The 21,098-nt window shown below is 44.7% G+C and overlaps 1 protein-coding gene across 4 annotated transcripts in view; it reads left to right on the forward strand.

Moving 5' to 3' along the window:
* The window catches only part of arhgef12b (Rho guanine nucleotide exchange factor (GEF) 12b), a 118,587-nt gene that overhangs the window by 79,559 nt on the left and 17,930 nt on the right, over window positions 1-21,098 (forward strand). For all 4 annotated transcript variants that reach the window (XM_046326913.1, XM_046326923.1, XM_046326932.1 and 1 more), the window contains 9 exons: window positions 8,969-9,001; window positions 10,523-10,637; window positions 11,079-11,184; window positions 12,067-12,300; window positions 13,901-14,054; window positions 17,542-17,577; window positions 18,341-18,498; window positions 19,052-19,198; window positions 19,407-19,492. In XM_046326913.1, the coding sequence (XP_046182869.1) occupies window positions 8,969-9,001; window positions 10,523-10,637; window positions 11,079-11,184; window positions 12,067-12,300; window positions 13,901-14,054; window positions 17,542-17,577; window positions 18,341-18,498; window positions 19,052-19,198; window positions 19,407-19,492 (1,069 nt within the window). The remainder of the gene's footprint in view (window positions 1-8,968; window positions 9,002-10,522; window positions 10,638-11,078; window positions 11,185-12,066; window positions 12,301-13,900; window positions 14,055-17,541; window positions 17,578-18,340; window positions 18,499-19,051; window positions 19,199-19,406; window positions 19,493-21,098) is intronic.

Here is a 21,098-nt window from a genome sequence, read left to right on the forward strand (position 1 = left end):
AAAATAAATAAATACAGTAGGGGATGGAGTAGTTGTTTGGGCTATTTATAGATGGGCTATGTACAGGTGCAGTGATCTGTGAGCTGCAGACCATTATTACTCCTCCACCAAACTTTAGAGTTGGCCCTATGCATTCGAGCATCAGCCAAACCCACATTCCGTCAGACTGCCAGATGGTAAAGCGTGATTCATTTCTCCAGAGAACGCGTTTCCACTGCTCCAGGGTCCAATGGTGGTGAGCTTTACACATTCCAGCCAAAGTTTGACATTGCGCATGGTGATCTTAGGCTTGTGTGCGGCTTCTCGGCCATGGAAGCCCATTTCATGAAGCTCCCGACAAGCAGTTATTGTGCTGATGTTGCTTCCAGAGACAGTTTGGAACTCGGTAGTGAGTTTTGCAACCGAGGACAGACAATATTTGCGTGCTACGCGCTTCAGCACTCGGTGGTCCCATTCTGGGATCTTGTGTGGCCTACCACTTCACAGCTGAACCGTTGTTGCTCCTAGACGTTTCCACTTCACAAATACACGACTTACAGTTTTTATTTTATTTAACCTTTATTTAACTAGCCAAGTCAGTTAAGAACAAATTCTTATTGTCAATGGCGGTCGAGGAACAGTGGGTTAACTGCCTTTTTCAGGGTCAGAACAACAGATTTTGACCTTGTCAGCTCGGGATTCAATCTTGCAACCTTGCGGTTACTCGTCCAACGCTCTAACCACTAGGCTTGACCAGGGCAGCGTTAGCAGAGAAGAAATTAGACAAACTAACTTGCTGGAAAAGTGGCATCCCATGACAGTGCCACATTTGAAAGTCACTGAGCTTTTCAGGACGGGCCATTCTACTGCCAATGTTACCTATGGAGGTTGCATGGCTGTGTGCTCGATTTTATACACCTGTCAGCAATGTGTGACTGAAATAGCCGCATCTATTAATTTGAAGGGATGTACACATACTTTTGGCCATGTAGTGTAGCAAGAGAACTAATAATAAGAGAGAACAAACTATATCAATAGCCTATAGAAAAATTTGATTGACAAGTTTCATCAGGTTTAAGGTTATTATGAAAGAAATTATCCACGCGGGAAGGGAAAATTATAGTATTCTTTTAAGAGGGAAATAAAACAATTATTATCCAGTTCTGAAGACTATAAACTGCTTCTATCCAGCCTATGATGTAGTCCTATAACCTAGCTCACTATGGTAAGACAGCCTTTTCCTCAACAGACAGTCACTGCTCCATCATGTGTGCTGCCTCATCAGACACACACACAAACCAGCATCATCAAGATGATTGAGTGATAACACGACACGAGTCAGGTCTCTGTTTTCTACTTCGAGATAGACAGGAGGCAAGTGTAGTGCACGATGCACGTTCTTTCTCTCTTGCACACACACACATTCTTTGTCACTCACGTACACACACATGCCATTACAATCACAGGAAGATGATGTTATCAGCGCCATAAGGATTATCTACTCTGGTAATGTTATAAGTTGTAGGTTAGAGGTGAAAGGAGTGTTGGGTCGTTCAACCTCAAAAAGCACAAGAAATAAGATTTTAACACCCAACAACGCTGTTTCTGTAACAGATACAAATAACTTTTCTGAAACATTATTTTGTTGAAATATAATTTGGTCTGAGAAATCAAGCTAATCGATTTCACCCAAATTGGCTATTTTAATTTACAGGATTCAGATCATATTTAATAAGTATAATGAGGAAGAAATTAGGAAGGCCCAAAAAATTGGCAAAAGCCACAACTGATTTTAGGGGAATATCCTGATAGACGAAGTACATAATACAAAAATAAAAACAACTTTGTTTAAACTTGGGAACTGACTTGCTGCGCAGCCTGCTCAACTTGGTTGCCGGTGAGTTTTACACAGGAGCGGGAGAGAGAGAGAGTAGCAATACAGACTCCTGCTAGTTAGACCAATGTATAGATTTCATATGTTATCTGTCATCCCATCTGGTAGTGCCTGTCTTGACTGCATCAAATCGATGTAAAGATGCTAGCTAAGATATCCAGCTATGTTAGCCAGCTACCTCGCTAGCTATCTAGGCTAAAAGTAATTGAGCCTACTTTTCTGCACTTCCTGTCTTTGTCTACAACGATTCCATTCAGATTCAATCAAATCAAATGTATTTATATAGCCTTTCTTACATCAGCTGATATCTCAAAGTGCTGTACAGAAACCCAGCCTAAAACCCCAAACAGCAAGCAATGCAGGTGTAGAAGCACGGTGGCTAGGAAAAACTCCCTAGAAAGGCCAAAACCTAGAAAGAAACCTAGAGAGGAACCAGGCTATGAGGGGTGGCCAGTCCTCTTCTGGCTGTGCCGGGTGGAGATTATAACAGAACATGGCCAAGATGTTCAAATGTTCATACATGACCAGCATGGTGAAATAATAATAATCACAGTAGTTGTCGAGGGTGCAAATGTCAGTTGGCTTTTCATAGCCGATCATTCAGAGTATCTCTACCGCTTCTTCTGTCTCTAGAGAGTTGAAAACAGCAGGTCTGGGACAAGTGCCACAGGCAGAACAGTTGAAACTGGAGCAACAGCACGGCCAGGTGGACTGGGGACAGCAAGGAGTTATCATGCCAGGTAGTCCTGAGGCATGGTCCTAGGGCTCAGGTCCTCCGAGAGAGAGAAAGAGCGAGAGAAAGAGAGAATTAGAGAGAGCATACTTAAATTCACACAGGACACCGGATAAGACAGGGGAGGTTCTCCATATATAACAGACTGACCCTAGCCCCCCGACACATAAACTACTGCAGCATAAATACTGGAGGCTGAGACAGGAGGGATCAGGAGACACTGTGGCCCCATCCGATGATACCCCCAGACAGGGCCATACAGGCAGGATATAACCAACTTACGATCCTGAGACAAGGCCGAGTATAGCCCAAAAAGACCCAGACAGGAAGATCACGTCAGTGACTCAACCCACTCAAGTGACCCACCCCTACTAGGGACGGCATCGAAGAGCACCAGTAAGCCAGTGACTCAGCTCCTGTAATAGGGTTAGAGGCAGAGAATCCCAGTGGAGAGAGGGGAACCGGCCAGGCAGAGACAGCAAGGACGGTTCGTTGCTCCAGAGCCTTTCCGTTCACCTTCACATTCCTGGACCAGACTACACTCAATCATATGACCTACTGAAGAGATTAGTCTTCAGTAAAGACTTAAAGGTTGAGACCGAGTCTGCGTCTCTCACAAGGGTAGGCAGACCATTCCATAAAAATGGAGCTCTATAGGAGAAAGCCCTGCCTCCAGCTGTTTGCTTAGAAATTTGAGGGACAATTAGGAGGCCTGCGTCTTGTGACCGTAGCGTATGTGTAGGTATGTATGGCAGGACCAAATCGGAAAGAAGGGTAGAAGCAAGCCCATGTAATGCTTTGTAGGTTAGCAATAAAACCTTGAAATTAGCCCTAGCCTTAACTGGAGTAATATTATCATTTTTTTTATAGTTTAAGATTCTAGCAGCCGTATTTAGCGCTAACTGAAGTTTATTTAGTGCTTTATCCAGGTAGCCGGAACGTAGAGCATTGCAGTAATCTAACCTAGAATTAACAAAAGCATGGATTAATTTTTCTGCATCAATTTTGGACAGAAAGTTTCTGATTTTTGCAATGCTATGTAGATGGAAATAAATTGTCCTTTAAACAGTCTTGATATGTTTGTCAAAAGAGAGATCAGGGTCCAGAGTAACACTGAGGTCCTTCCCAGTTTTATTTGAGATGACTGTACAACCATCAAGATTAATTGTCAGATTCAACAGATGATCTCTTTGTTTCTTGGGACCTAGAACAAACATCTCTGTTTTGTCCGAGAAAGTTTGCAGCCATCCACTTCCTTATGTCTGAAACACAGGCTTCCAGCGAGGGCAATTTTGGGGCTTCACCATGTTTCATTGAAATGTACAGCTGTGTGTCATCTGCATAGCAGTGAAAGTTAACATTATGTTTTCAAATAATATCCCCAAGAGGTAAAATATATAGTGAAAACAATAGTGGTCCTAAAACTGAACCTTGAGGAACCCCCGAAATTTACAGTTGAATTGTCAGAGGACAAACCATTTACAGAGACAAGAGCAACAGCTTTTTCAATTTTTTTTGAGAGGAATGGAAGATTCGATATAGGCCGATAGTTTTTTATATTTTCTGGGTCAAGGTTGGGCTTTTTCAAGAGAGGCTTTATTACTACCACTTTTAGTGAGTTTGGTACACATCTGGTGGATAGAGAGCCGTTTATTATGTTCAGCATAGGAGGGCCAAGCACAGGAAGCATCTCTTTCAGTAGTGTAGTTGGAATAGGGTCCAGTATGCAGCTTGAAGGTTTAGAGGCCATGATTATTTTCCTCATTGTATCAAGAGATATATTACTAAAACACTTGAGTGTCTCTCTTGATCCTAGGTCCTGGCAGAGTTGTGCAGCCTCAGGACAACTGAACTTTGGAGGAATATGCAGATTTAAAGAGGAGTCCGTAATTTGCTTTCTAATGACCATGATCTTTTCCTCAAAGAACTTCATGAATGTATTATTGCTGAAGTGAAAGCCATCCTCCCTTGGGGAATGTGGCTTTTTAGTTAGCTTTGCAACAGTATCAAAAAGACATTTTGGAATGTTCTTATTTTCCTCAATTAAGTTGGAGAAATAGGATGATCGAGCAGCAGTGAGGACTCTTCGATATTGCATGGTACCAACTTTCCAAGCTAGTCGGAAGACTTCCAGTTTGGTGTGGCGCCATTTCCGTTCCAATTTTCTGGAAGCTTGCTTCAGAGCTCAGGTATTTGCTTTATACCAGGGAGCTAGTTTCTTTTGAGAAATGTTTTTCGTTTTTAGGGTTGCAACTGCATCTAGGGTATTGCGCAAGGTTAAATTGAGTTCCTCAGTTAGGTGGGTAACTGATTTTTGTCCTCTGACGTCCTTGGGTAGGCAGAGGGAGTCTGGAAGGGCATCAAGGAATCTTTGGGTTGTCTGAGAATTTATAGCACGACTTTTGATGCTCCTTGGTTGGGGTCTGAGCAGATTATTTGTTACGATTGCGAACGTAATAAAATGGTGGTCCGATAGTCCAGGATTATGAGGAAAAACATTAAGATCCACAACATTTATTCCATGGGACAATATTATCTGCTATGACTACAAGGTATGATAGGAATTCAGGGAACTCAATGAGGAACGCTGTATATGGCCCAGTAGGCCTGAAAACAGTAGCTATAAAAAGTGATTGAGTAGGCTGCATAGATTTCATGACTAGAAGCTCAAAAGATGAAAACATAGGTTTTTTTTGTAAATTGAAATTTGCTATCGTAAATGTTAGCAACACCTCCTCCTTTGCGGGATGCATGGGGGATATGGTCACTATTGTAACCAGGAGGTGAGGCCTCATTTAACACAGTAAATTCATCAGGCTTAAGCCATGTTTCAGTCAGGCCAATCACATCAAGATTGGCCTGATAGGCTGTTAAACAACAGCCTACCTGATAGTTTCTTTTAGTTATAGCTTTCTCCATCTCATTTAACTAACTTAATACTGTAATTGGCCAGCAGCATACCACCCTGCATCCCACTGCTGGCTTGCGTCTGAAGCTGAGCAGGGTTGGTCCTGGATTGGAGACTAGATGCTGCTGGAAGTGGTGTTGGAGGGACAGAAGGAGGCACTCTTTTTCCTCTGGTCTAAAAACATAAAAAATGCCCCAGGGCAGTGATTGGGGACATTACCCTGTGTTGGGTGCCGTCTTTTGGATGGGATGTTAAATAGGTAACTAAAGATCCCATGGCACTTTTCGTAAGAGTAGGGGTGTTAACCCAGGTGTCCCGGCTAAAATTCCCAATCTGGCCCTCATACCATCAAGGCCACTTAATCATCCCCAGCTTCCAATCGGCTCATTCATCCCCCTCCTCTCCCCTGTAACTATTCCCCAGGTCGTTGCTGTAAATGAGAATGTGGTTTCAGTCAACCTACCTGGTAAAATAAGGGTTAAATAAAAAGTCATTGTAATTCCATGTTGCATTGATTAGAGATCTCCTCCCGACCACCTCAAGCTGAACCTCGGCAAGACGGAGCTGCTCTTCCTCCCGGGGAAGGACTGCCCGTTCCATGATCTCGCCATCACGGTTGACAACTCCATTGTGTCCTCCTCCCAGAGCGCTAAGAACCTTGGCGTGATCCTGGACAACACCCTGTCGTTCTATAATATAATAATATCAAGGCGGTGGCCCGTTCCTGTAGGTTCATGCTCTACAACATCCGCAGAGTACGACCCTGCCTCACACAGGAAGCGGCGCAGGTCCTAATCCAGGCACTTGTCATCTCCCGTCTGGATTACTGCAACTCGCTGTTGGCTGGGCTCCCTGCCTGTGCCATTAAACCCCTACAACTCATCCTGAACGCCGCAGCCCGTCTGGTGTTCAACCTTCCCAAGTTCTCTCACGTCACCCCGCTCCTCCGCTCTCTCCACTGGCTTCCAGTTGAAACTCGCATCCGCTACAAGACCATGGTGCTTGCCTACGGAGCTGTGAGGGGAACGGCACCTCAGTACCTCCAGGCTCTGATCAGGCCCTACACCCAAACAAGGGCACTGCGTTCATCCACCTCTGGCCTGCTCGCCTCCCTACCACTGAGGAAGTACAGTTCCCGCTCAGCCCAGTCAAAACTGTTCGCTGCTCTGGCCCCCCAATGGTGGAACAAACTCCCTCACGACGCCAGGACAGCGGAGTCAATCACCACCTTCCGGAGACACCTGAAACCCCACCTCTTTAAGGAATACCTAGGATAGGATAAAGTAATCCTTCTACCCCCCTTAAAAGATTTAGATGCACTATTGTAAAGTGGCTGTTCCACTGGATGTCATAAGGTGAATGCACCAATTTGTAAGTCGCTCTGGATAAGAGCGTCTGCTAAATGACTTAAATGTAAATGTAAATCTCACACATTGCTTCGTACACATGGAGCCACTGACTGTAGACAGTGCCATTTTGAATGGCCGACAATAACAACAAACATGTGAAGCCTGTGTAGGCTACTGTCATTTTATGGGGCACACATCGTACAAATTAATTGAAACGTTTTTTAAAATTTGTATTAATCATGTCTAATGTCATGGTATATCCTTGTGTGTAGCAATGTCACATACTTCATTTAGACAAATACTTTTCCTTGTTGAAATAGACTTATGATTAAAAAGAAATCTGAATACTCTCGCAATTATTTGAAATCTAACGTCTGTTGGGATATTAAAATATTAGAATAACTGTGCGGTCCCTCGGTGTCATGGCTTACTGAAATGACATGGAACCACTCTGTTGTTCCAGTTACCGTGTGTGTGGAGAAGAAATTGTACCACATACACGTGCCATTTCTGGGAATTATTTCCAGGTCAGTGAGTGCTTGCGTGTCTCCACTCTCTGGGCCTCAAACACGCCAAACTGTACATATTACAGGGATTAAGATAGATACAAGTTAGATATTATCGCTCTCTCTCTCTCTCTCAAACACACAGACACAGACAGACAGACAGACAGACAGACAGACAGACAGACAGACAGACAGACAGACAGACAGACAGACAGACAGACAGACAGACAGACAGACAGACAGACAGACAGACAGACAGACAGACAGACAGACAGACAGACAGACAGACAGACAGACAGACAGACAGACAGAGACAGACAGAGACACACACTCGTACTTTCAAGACCACTGATATCATCTCACTCTCCCAAGACCGTCTCTCTTACCTGCACTCACCTGTTTAGTGTTGATGCCAGTGTGAAGGTTTAAGCCGTTCCGGGATAGACTGTAGCTACTAGTTACCAATGTTTTGACATGTGCAAGCACATGCAGATTTTGGCCTTCTGAAATTGCCTTGTGAATATTTTGGGCCTTTTAGAGTTTTTTGATTACAGAAAAAAACCTAAGTATCACAGAGATCCTACATTATTCTACACTGAGAAAAAAAATAACACAACATGTAAAGTGTTGGTTTCATAACCTGAAATAAAAGATACCAGAATTGTTCCATATGCACAAAAAGCTTATTCCCTGTTAGTGAGCACTTCTCCTTTGCCAAGATAATCAATGCACCTGACAGGTGTGGCATGTCAATACGCTGATTAAATAACATGATCATTACACAGGTGCACCTTGTGTTGGGGACAATAAAAGGCCACTCTAAAATGTGCAGGTTTGTCACACAACACCATGCCACAGATGTCTCAAGTTCTGAGGGAGCGTACAATTGGTATGCTGACTGCATGAATGTCTACCAAAGCTGTTGCCAGAGAATTCATTGATAATTTCTCTACCATAAGCCACCTTCAATGTTGTTTTAGAGAATTTCGCAGTAACACCCCCTTACAACTGCAGACCATGTGTATAGCGTTGTGTGGGTGAGCGGTTTGCTGATGTCAACGTTGTGAACAGAATGCCCCATCGCAGCGGTGGGGTTATGGTATGAGCAGGCATAAATCACGGACAATGAACACAAATGTATTTTATCTATGGCAATTTGAATGCACAGAGATACCGTGACGAGATCCAATGTGTGGCACCCACCTGGATGATGCACGGCAGCCATTTTGTGCCAGAAAGCTCGCCAGTCATGGGCTGTTTCTCAACTAATCTTTCTTTTGATTCTTCACATCCTCTCTCCTCTCATCCATCTCAAAACCTATTGGAGAAAAAGGTCAGAATAAAGGGACCTTGGATCTTCTCCTCCAATACAGTTGAGAAGGAGGCGAGGAGATAGGATGTGAGGAATCACAATGACTAATTGAGATAGTTTAATAGATTAAACATGGGCTAATAGAACTGCATTACCATTATACAAGCAGACTACACATTTGTATATTTGAAGTAGAAGTGAAACTGCTTATTGTTGTGTGTGTGCGCCCACTTACACATGTGTATGTGTGTGTCACTTAACCCTATTATTTGTTTCTCTTCTTCCAGGCTGACGTCACAGCCCACAGAAGAGGAGAAGTGGTAAGGGGGGATTTTTTATCTAAAGCAGGGGTTGGCAACTAGATTTTTGTCAGTGGATGGTTGGAGGGGAGGCAACATCATTATAATAATTTTTACACCCGATATTGACCACAACTAAGCTCAATAAGAGATTGTATTTGAAAATGATTATTTCATACCTGAGATACAGATTTCCTGTTTTGCTTAAGGGCCCCCAAAATTCCCTGCGGGCCACCTGTTGCCGACCCCTGATGTTATAGTAACTAACCACTTAATGTCAGAATTTGACGAGGATAGGTCTGTTTTCATACTAGAGTTTAGAACGTTTGCTGGGGAAGTAGCGTGTTGATTGTTGAATGAATTCAAGTGAGTGTGTTCGGTCACACAGTGGTTGTGTATGAGTTCAATTACTTGTGAAGGTCGAGGTGAAACACCCACACTATCTGGGCCTGTATTCACATAACCTGTCGGAGTAGGAGCGCTGATCTAAGATCATTTCCCCTTTTGGTTGATGTTTATTATATTGACAGGGGGACCTGATCCCAGATCACCACACCTACTATCAGATGCTTTGTGTTTACAGTCCTGATCGGAAGTCCACGCGTATTGGAATTATGTTCTCTTGGTTTAATACTCGAAACCATTTCTTTCCACTATTTTCATGTAGTTAGCACGCAGATTATATGATAGTGGTTCATATCCCATATGGCTAACCGGCGTTCTGTTCTGACTAAGGGGTCTTCTTCTATGTGCTAGGACAGATGGTGTGTGCGTGCGTGCATGCACAATGTTGTGTGGTCTATTTGGGGAATGGCTCATGTTGTGGCTGCATATTTCTAATATGTGAATTCCATCAGCATGTTGTTTCTATCCATGCTGTGAGAAGAGCTGTTGAAGTGACATGGGACACATATTCAGTAACCTAACTGGCACCCTATTCTCTATATTATGCACTATTATGCACTACCACATTGGGTGCCGTTTAGGATGCATCGTGTCTGCCATTACGTCATAGCGTAATGATTTGCCTAGTTAAATAAAAGGTTAAATACAAGTTTTAAAAAGTGTCATCTGCCTCCATCTGTTGGAGATCTGTGGTACTACACACTTTGAGTTGTGCCAGGGTGGTGTTCATTAGTACCAAATGGTAGAAAACAGACCGATGTGGGGAGGGACTACCTGGTCTTGTGAAAAAAAAAAAAGTTTTTAGTTGCAAAATGTTTTCCTTTACACGCCCTAATTAACACGACCCTGTTCTGACAATATGAATGGAATAGAGCGATTAGTAAAAACTGATTAGGTCAGTTTCCTAAACTTTTCATTCGATTTTCCTCACATGTGCTCCTAGTGATTGATAACATGTGTCCTATTAGAATTACTGTTTTCAAAGAGCCTTGGGAGACTTTTATGTATCAGAACTGTTTTTCTAAGTATAATAATATCATCAATATGATGATTTAAATGATTTTATATTAAGATAAAGTGGGCTGTACTGGGTTAATGGTAATATAAACAATTAATAAATAGTGTATTGTGTTTCAGCACTACTATGCAGTATGTCATCCTCACCTATATGAAACACCTGGGGGTGAAAGTAAAGGAACCACGTAGCCTAGAGCCCAAACGAGTCCGCATCAACTTCCTGCCCAAGATCAAGGTACAACACACACACACACACACTTGATGCTTGATGCATCAATGATGTATTTGAGCACAATGCCGGGGTCTTTTACAGCTTGTAGAAACTATAATTTAATGTAGCATAAATTATTCAGTTTCTTCACACAGCGGCACCGTTTTACTTCTTAGTATGAGTTTTTTCTTGGTAACAAGTATGGTGACATAGTGTCTCACTTGTTAGCAGCTTTCCAGGTTAGCGTTCAGTAGGGAACAATATTGTGCAACTTCCAGATAAAAATAGCATAAAACAAACATGCCTCATTGACATGTAGAATATGTATAATAAGGAATCACGGCAGCTCTATTCATGACATGTCATGACATGTCTTCAAAGTTCTACAACATTTGCCTACTGAAAGTGACCCCATTTTAAATTCTCTGACTGGGCAGTTTGTATGTGTTTTGTTCGGTGGAGCAGAAGAGCATCAAACCTGAGAAAGAGGGGGAGGAGAAGGTGAAGAAGCCTCGCTTTCCCAGCATCCTCGGCCCTCCTCGGCGGCCCAGCCGCGTGGACTCCGCTTCGAGTAAGTGTGGAAGAGTACAAATGGATGTAGTACACTTAACAGTTCCCTCCTAGTGTGCCAGTTTGGAACGCAAAACAAACGGTAATGGTTAGTTTGAGATGTGTAACAGGCTCTGTAGTGACACTTTTTTATATACAAAAATAACAACGCACATCCCTATGTGCCAATATCCACACTAGCATTTACCTAATATGCATGTCCAATACATCACCAGTAGTATGCAGGTGTGGATATTTGAACTTAGTTCAAGGGAATGTATAGCCCTGGTATTGCACTGAGGACAGAAGCTAGTGGTGTGTTCAGGCTCAGACACAATACATCTCACATCCAGTTCTGTAAGGAGATTGTGGACTTCCGCAACAGGAAGTGCCTGTCTGGAGTTGTGTGGGCCAGCTCCCCATTACGTTGTGCTGCTCCCTCCATAGATATACATATTTTAGACTTGCACACACACTCATTTACATGTTCAAAGAGCCTTGGGAGACATTTATGTATCATGACTAAAACATTTTTACAAGTATAATAAGTATTGCAATTAATCAGTGGGATGATTTTTTTTTAAATTATGATTTCATATTGAGATAAATACATCTGTACTTCCATACTGCTCCTTTTCATTTGATCAGATGTCCATTTAGAAATGAGGAAGATATGGACCATTTTGTCATAACATTGCTGCTTTGCCGTTCTCAACCAATTGGCCAATCTAGTTGATCTATATCTGTATTGTATCAGCCAAGCCACTGTGGTTCGTCTCAAGCCCCCTCCCTCTTCATAGCTGCTGCTCCTTCTTTCTCCCTGAGCTCTGGGTTTGGAGATAGTGCGGCTGTGCATGGCTGTGTGAGCTACTGACTCTCGTTTGGCTTATATCTGTGTGTGCAGTCAGTAAGGCCATGGAGTTGAACAAGCATCGGGGCCCCCAGAAGCAGCTCTCCCAGCCCGCCCTCAGTGTCTTCGAGCAACCAGAATTGTCGGCAGGCGGCATCCGTGCCCGCAGCCAATTCAGCGATCCAGGCTCTGATGCGGCCACCCACCCCTTGGCCTACATCGCACCGCCCCCCCACAGTGCCCCAGCCAGCCAGGGCTCCGACCCGACGGGACGCGACTCTGACTCGGGTAAGGACCCATCCTCTCTCCCCCAACCTATGCCTTTCCTCCTTACTGTTTCTTCATATCTGCCTTTTCCTCTCCACTTCTCTCATATAATGATAGAAGGTAAAGAATTGTGTCATACAGTATAGCGCTTTAGAGCTTTTCCGAATACTCAATTAGCTATATATTTGATGGGTGGACTCACCTCATTCAGTATAATCCATACCTCTTTTCTCACTCTATCTCGCTCTCTCTTTCTGTCTTCATGTTTTCCCTCCAAGCTGGCTTCCTCGCTTTCTTTCCTCCCCACGTTGTCTGTTTGCTTTTGTTCTGTCATCCACTTCCCTCCTCTCAGACATGTTTTCTCCTTGGCCTTTTGTTGTCAGGACTCTTTTACACTGGCTTAGCCCGGCTTACAGTGGCCCAGCCTTCTGGAACACAATTGCTTTCTTTGGCTTTTTCTTGTTTATTCCTAATTGGGGGGAGGCCTTGTTTTCAGAACGTCGTCTAGGCCTTGTTTTCAGAACGTCGTCTAGGCCTTGTTTTCAGAACGTCGTCTAGGCCTTGTTTTCAGAACGTCGTCTAGGCCTTGTTTTCAGAACGTCGTCTAGGCCTTGTTTTCAGAACGTCGTCTAGGCCTTGTTTTCAGAACGTCGTCTAGGCCTTGTTTTCAGAACGTCGTCTAGGCCTTGTTTTCAGAACGTCGTCTAGGCCTTGTTTTCAGAACGTCGTCTAGGTCTTGTTTTCAGAACATCGTCTAGGCCTTGTTTTCAGAACGTCGTCTAGGCCTTGTTTTCAGAACGTCGTCTAGGCCTTGTTTTCAGAACGTCTAGGTTTTGTTTTCTAGGTTTTGTTTTCAGAACGAACATCGTCTAGGCCTTGTTTTCAGAACGCCTTGTTTTCAGAACGTCGTCTAGGCCTTGTTTTCAGAACGTCGTCTAGGCCTTGTTTTCAGAACGTCGTCTAGGTTTTGTTTTCAGAACTTCGTCTAGGCTTTGTCTGCATATGATCTGTCAAAACGACCCCTCTCTATTTTCTTTTTGAAACATCTGCTGTGTGTAGTGCAGATATTATTTTTGCACTGCTTTTAGATTATAGCGTATCTCTAGTCTTGAGCTTGTTCCACCGCACGATAAGACAACTGTTGACTTACGCACTTCTCTTCCATGGAGATCTTGTTTGACCTTCAGAATAAAGAAACTTACGTGAGCCTTCGCCATATTGCTTAGGACCATGTTGGCTCTGGTTGGACGTAGAATATAACTTTATTAAATCACATGGAGAGGGACATTCACCCTGCTAAAATGTAATTGAACTTCATTAATCCACCTGGAGAAGGACATAAGCCCTGGTAGAATTGAATGGAACATTATTAATCCACCTGGAGAGGGACATTAGCCCATTAACCTTGGATTGTTCTAATGTAAGAGCCTCCCTCTGGGGTCATATGTATCAAGTGTCAGAGTAGAAATGCTGATTTAGGATCGGTCTTGTCTTTTAGATCACAACGAAAATAAGATTACATGGACAATGGGGACCTGATCATAGATCAGCACTCCTACTCTGAGATACTTTTTACTTACAACCCCTGACCTCTCCTCCTATTTTGTTCTCTCCTCTCCAGGACTCACTCCCTCCGCTGCCCTGCCCAGACTGAACACCGACGGGCTCCACTCGGGCGACACCCTGGACGGGATGGTCCACCTAACCAGCACCCACTTTGACTTCAGCCCTTGCACCCTGGACCAATTACAGGAGGAGGAGCGTGAAAGTGACAGGTAAGGGCGGGAACAAATTCATGGTCTCAGGGGTCAGATTCGAACCCATGCAGACTCTGTTAGACCACACAGGCAGCATTCACGCAAAACTGAAAGCGCGAACCACGGCTTTTAATCAGGGCAAGGCGACCAGAAACATGACCAAATAGAAACAGTGTAGCTATTCCCTCCGCAAGGCAATCAAACAACCTAAGCGTCAGTATAGAGACAAAGTAGAATCTCAATTCAACGGCTCAGACACAAGAGGTATGTGGCAGCGTCTACAGTCAATCACAGACTATAAAAAGAAAACCAGCCCCGTCGCGGACCACGATGTCTTGCTCCCAGACAATCCCAAAAAAATCTTTGCTCGCTTTGAGGACAATACAGTGCCACCGACAGGGCCAGCTTCCAAAATCTGTGGGCTCTCCTTCACTGCAGCCAACGTGAGTAAAACATTTAAACGTGTTCACCCTCGCAAGGCTGCCGACCCAGATGGCATCCCTAGCCGCGTCCTCAGAGCATGCACAGACCAGCTGGCTGGTGTGTTTACGGACATATTCAATCAATCCTTATCCCAGTCTGCTGTTCCCACATGCTTCAAGAGGGCAACCATTGTTCCTGTTCCCAAGAAAGCTAAGGTAACTGAGCTAAATGACTATCGCCCTGTAGCACTCACTTCCGTCATCATGTAGTGCTTTGAGAGACTAGTCAAGGACCATATCACCTCCACCCTACCTGACACCCTAGACCCACTCCAATTTGCTTACCGCCCCAATAGGTCCACAGGCGACGCAATCGAAATCACACTGCACACTGCCCTCACCCATCTGGACAAGAGGAATACCTATGTGAGAATGCTGTTCATCGACTACTCCGAATTTAACACCATAGTACCCTCCAACCTCGTCATTAAGCTCGAGACCCTGGGTTTAGACCCTGCCCTGTGCAACTGGGTCCTGGACTTCCTGACGGGCCGACCCCCAGGTGGTGAGGGTAAGAAACAACATCCCCACCCCGCTGATCCTCAACACTGGGGCCCCACAAGGGTGTCTTCTCAGCCCTCTCCTGTACTCCCTGTTCCCCCATGACTGCGTGGCCATGCACGCCTCCAACTCAATCATCAAGTTTAAAGACGACACTACAGTGGTAGGCTTGATTACCAACAACGATGAGACGGCCTACAGGGAGGAGGTGAGGGCCCTCAGAGTGTGGTGTCAGGAAAGTAACCTCACACTCAATGTCAACAAAACAAAGGAGATGATCGTGGACTTCAGGAAACAGCAGAGGGAGCAGCCCGCTATCCACATCGACGGGACAGTAGTGGAGAAGGTGGAAAGTTTTAAGTTCCTCCACTGCCTGTTCAACCCACTATCATCCAGAAGGTGAGGTCAGTACAGGTGCATCAAAGCTGGGACCAAGAGACTGAAAAACAGCTTCTATCTCAAGGCCATCAGACTGTTAAACAGCCATCACTAACATTGAGTGGCTGCTGCCAACATACTGACTCATCTCTAGCCACTTTAATAATTAAAAATTGGATGTAATAAATGTATTACTAGCCACTTTAAACAATGCCAGTTTATATAATGTTTACATACCCTACATTACTCATCTCATATGTATATACTGTACTCTATACCATCTACTGCATCTTGCCTATGCCGTTCAGCCATCGCTCATCCATATATTTGTATGTACATATTCTTATTCATTTCTTTACACTTGTGTGTATAAGGTAGTTGTTGTGAAATTGTTAGATTACTTGTTAGATATTACTGCATGGTCGGAACTAGAAGCACAGGCATTTCGCTACACTTGCATCTGCTGACCATGTGTATGTGACAAATAAAATTGGATTTGACCTAATTCAGGCTGTGGCCATTGTCGTTCTAAATTCAAGCTACGAGGCCATTGAGGACAATTTACTTAATCAACCTATTTTACATTAATTTGTTTAGCAAGCGTTACATTTTAATACTAAACTATGAGGTAAGCAAGAAGTGTACAAAATGTTAGGAACACCTTTCTATTATTGAGTTGCACCCTTTTGTGCCCTCAGAACAATTAAATTGGGGAATGGACTCTACAAGGTGTTGAAAGCATTCCACAGGGAAGCTGGCCCATGTTGACTCCAATGCTTCCCACAGTTGTGTCAAGTTGGCTGGATGTCCTTTGGGCGGTGGATCATTCTTGATACACTCTGGACATTTTTGAGCATGAAAGACCTAGCAGCGTTGCAGTTCTACACTCAAACCGTTGCGCTTGGCACCTACTACCATACCCCGTTCAAAGGCACTAAAATCTTTTGTCTGGCCTATTCACCCTCTGAATAGTACATACACACAATCCATGTCTCAAGGCTTAAAAATCCTTCTTTAACCTGTCTCCTCCCCTTCATCTACACTGATTGAAGTGCATTTAACAAGTGACATCAATAAGGGATCATAGCTTCACCTGGATTCACCTGGTCAGTCTGTGTCATGAAAAGAGCAGGTGTTCTTAATGTTTTGTATACTCAGTGTATTTTACAATCGGTGGATAAAAAGGGAATGAAACAGTTATTGTATGATTATCATTTCTGATCATCTCTGCTTGCAGCAGCTTTTACCCCCCTCAAAAATAATATTGTTTACATAGTGACGCTATAGTGACTATGATAGGCTGATTGACTTGGTAACAGCATCTCTTCATGTAATGTGCTAGTAATATACAACGTAGAAATACAGAGGGCAGATCTGCTGTAATCAAATGTGATGGTTTCAGCAATACATAGTGAATATTCTAATCTGCTCAAGGATTGAGATACTCTGATATATACCATCCCATATACCAGCCATATACCACCATATACCAGCCATATACCACCATATATACCATCCCATATACCAGCCGAGTCAGGACTGTCCTCTGGGTCAACACAAATCTACACTAAATCTGCCTCCCAAATGGCACCCAATTCCCTTTGGGCTCTGGTCGAAAATAGTGCACTAAATAGGGAATAGGGTGGCATCTGGGATGCAGCCTAAATCTTATGCTGAGCGAGATTGCATGATCACTGAAATATTGTTCCGAATAGAGAGCAAGCTGTCCCGGGAAAAGCCTTCCAAGGCAGAATGTTTTGCTGCCGTGTTGGTCCACTGCCAAGCTCATCCGTTCTCACCCGACACAACCAGTCGCCCGCAAAGTCTGCGGTCTCATACAGCCATAATGTTGGGATACACAGCCCATACCCAGCCATCCTGCTCAAGGCCTCGGAGCCGTTTCTGTTCGGGTGCTGCTGCTACAGCACTCCACTGCTGAATCGCTGTCTTTGTCTCTCCGATCATTCATGACCTCATTGAAACTCATTGAAAGAAAGGTCCTCTTATGGTGTATTACTTGGAGATGGGGAGTTCTCCAACTTATGCCTTAGGACCTCTGCTCAGATAGATGTGGAGGATTGAAAGGAGGAATTTGGTGAATGGCAGAAAGTGTGTTGACAGGGACTGTGATCTTCTTTCCCCAGGGCTCAAGAGGGAGGTACGCCCAAACCAGCCCAGAGGTGAGTCTTTCTCTGTTCTTATTTTTTTGGGGTCTATTTCATCTGATGTTGTTGGATTCAAATACAATTTGAAATGGATCGGTTCTGGAGCGCCATATGGGCAGGGTTTGCAGTTTAAGGACTGTTCTATTGGTCAATTTAGCCAGGCAAGCTCAATCAAGTACGGATAAATAATTTCAAATACTATTTGAACACGGATCCGGTTGTTGTTTTTTTGTCTCTGTAGTCATATGAATGGCATGAATGATAACTGATTTTCCCCAGTTGTTCGGTATTACCAGCTATTCAAAACGTTTGTGTTGCCCACATAATTGAATCAATTGTGATTGATTAAACACGATTAACATGATTAAACTTGAACTTAACTTTGGCAAAACCTTTGAATAGAATTGATTGAGTTACTGGTCCCCCTCTCTCTACCATGTATTACAGGCTTGACATCTGCACTTAGTAACTCTGTAACTTTCCCAATTAATCACACATTGATCTCAATCGTAGAATTTCGCTTTAGTGTTGTTTAAGTGGGCCCAGGGCCATGTTCATTAAGCACCAGGTCTCTTGTAAAAGAGGTCTTCTGATCTCAACGGGACTTCCTGGATAAATAATAGTTCAATTAAAACAAACTTAAGAAAATGAACTGAAACAGGGTTGGACTATCTGAACATTTGTCCAATAATTTTCCGATGCAAAATATTTTGCCACTTCATGCCCTAATCAACACAATCCAGGTGTCATCATCAGAGACTTCTTGTTTTCATGTCAGGATGGACGGGTTAGGCTGTGGGGATGTGCCGAGTGAGGACGACCAGGGGAACGAGATTGAGTGCGAGCAGGACCCTCCCAACTGGCAGGCGCTGGTTAGCCGAGAGGTCCTGGCGGGCCTGACTCCACAGGAGATCAAAAGACAGGAAGTCATCAACGGTGAGGCCGGTGGCCATTTTGGCTTCACATTCTGTACAGCTGCCTGGGGATCAATCATACAGATAGATAGATAGCTGTTGAATAGTCAAAGTAGTTTCATGCTAACTGTTTAGCTTTGAGATGGCAAATATGATGCGCTGTATTATAATTTGTCCTTTACATTTTTATACCTTTTATATCCTATCCACCCAGGGCCTCACCTTAACCTTATTGACTATTTGAGTATGTCTATGACCAAGCCTACTGTGTCCATTCAATTCAAGTGGTGAACTCTTTCATCATGATTATCAGTGATGGTGGGTCCGCTAGCTAAATAAACCGCAACAAGTCGCTAAGTTTTGTGCAACGTTTTCGTAGGAAAGTCTCCAAATTCTACGCTGCGTAGATCCTGATATACCAGGAAATCTGCAAGCCTCAATCCCAAATGAAAATCTTGGTTCCACCGTGTACTAGTGGCTGATGTCATAGACCTGCATAGCTTTAGAATGGGCTGATAATAGCAGCTATCGTGTTCTGTTTAATTCTGTGGGTCTGAATGTGTGCGTCTCCACAGAGCTCTTCTACACAGAGCGAGCACACCTGAGGATGTTGAAGGTGCTGGATAACGTGTTCTGCCAGAAACTAACCCGAGACAGCATCCTGCCTCCTGGAGACATTAAACACATCTTCACTAACCTAGAGGAGATTGTCCAGCTACACGGTACACTGTGTGTGTGTGTGTGTCTCTGTGTGTGTGCAATGCTAGCTATACTCACCGCGGGGCTTCCTCTTCAAAGCTACAGTCAAACTCCTCTCTCAGGGATAATGCTAATTTACACAACTCAAATTTTCACTTCCTAAATCATTGAAATTCACCTATTCTCAAACAAATGTCCTCTTTTCCCTGACTTTTCTCTTCCTCCCTACAGTGTGGATAACGGAACAGATGACGGTCATTCGGAAGAAGAATGAGACGTCAGTGATAGACCTGATAGGAGACGATCTACTAGCTTGGGTAAGAGAAGACTCTCCCTTTATAGTGCACTACTTTTGACCAGAGCCCTATTGGCATTTTGGGATATATTTTCAGTCACTGCAGGAGAGGGGGAGTATTACATCCAAAAGCCATTGCTAACATTGCTGTGTGTGTGTCTGTGTCCTTTTCTGTGTCCCTGCATTTCCATGTCTCCCTGTGCATATGTGGGCGCGCATGTTACCATGTCCCCCTGTGCGTATGTGGGCCCGCATGTTACCATGTCCCCCTGTGCGTATGTGGGCGCGCATGTTACCATGTCCCTCTGTGCATATGTGGGCCCGCATGTTACCATGTCCCTCTGTGCGTATGTGGGCCTGCATGTTAACATGTCCCTCTGTGCGTATGTGGGCGCGCATGTTATCATGTCCCTCTGTGCGTATGTGGGCCCGCATGTTACCATGTCCCTCTGTGCGTATGTGGGCCCGCATGTTACCATGTCCCTCTGTGCGTATGTGGGCCTGCATGTTACCATGTCCCTCTGTGCGTATGTGGGCCTGCATGTTACCATGTCCCTCTGTGCGTATGTGGGCCCGCATGTTACCATGTCCCTCTGTGCGTATGTGGGCGCGCATGTTACCATGTCCCTCTGTGCGTATGTGGGCCTGCATGTTACCATGTCCCTCTGTGCGTACGTGGGCCTGCATGTTACCATGTCCCTCTGTGCGTATGTGGGCCTGCATGTTACCATGTCCCTCTGTGCTTATGTGTCCCTGCATGTTACCATGTCCCCCTGTGCGTATGTGGGCCTGCATGTTACCATGTCCCTCTGTGCTTATGTGTCCCTGCATGTTACCATGTCCCTCTGTGCGTATGTGGGCCTGCATGTTACCATGTCCCTCTGTGCGTATGTGGGCCTGCATGTTACCATGTCCCTCTGTGCGTATGTGGGCCCGCATGTTACCATGTCCCTCTGTGCGTATGTGGGCCCGCATGTTACCATGTCCCTCTGTGCGTATGTGGGCCCGCATGTTACCATGTCCCTCTGTGCGTATGTGGGCCTGCATGTTACCATGTCCCTCTGTGCGTATGTGGGCTGCATGTTACCATGTCCCCCTGTGCGTATGTGGGCCTGCATGTTACCATGTCCCTCTGTGCGTATGTGGGCCCGCATGTTACCATGTCCCTCTGTGCGTATGTGGGCCCGCATGTTACCATGTCCCTCTGTGCGTATGTGGGCCCGCATGTTACCATGTCCCCCTGTGCGTGTGTGGGCCCACATGTTACCATGTCCCTCTGTGCGTATGTGGGCCCGCATGTTACCATGTCCCTCTGTGCGTATGTGGGCGCGTATGTTACCATGTCCCTCTGTGCGTATGTGGGCCTGCATGTTACCATGTCCCTCTGTGCGTATGTGGGCCCGCATGTTACCATGTCCCCCTGTGCGTATGTGGGCCCGCATGTTACCATGTCCCTCTGTGCGTATGTGGGCCCGCATGTTACCATGTCCCTCTGTGCGTATGTGGGCCTGCATGTTACCATGTCCCTCTGTGCGTATGTGGGCCCGCATGTTACCATGTCCCTCTGTGCGTATGTGGGCCTGCATGTTACCATGTCCCTCTGTGCGTATGTGGGCCCGCATGTTACC

The sequence above is a fragment of the Oncorhynchus gorbuscha genome, linkage group LG02 (genome assembly GCF_021184085.1).
Source record: "Oncorhynchus gorbuscha isolate QuinsamMale2020 ecotype Even-year linkage group LG02, OgorEven_v1.0, whole genome shotgun sequence".
NCBI classification, from domain to species: Eukaryota; Metazoa; Chordata; class Actinopteri; order Salmoniformes; family Salmonidae; genus Oncorhynchus; species Oncorhynchus gorbuscha.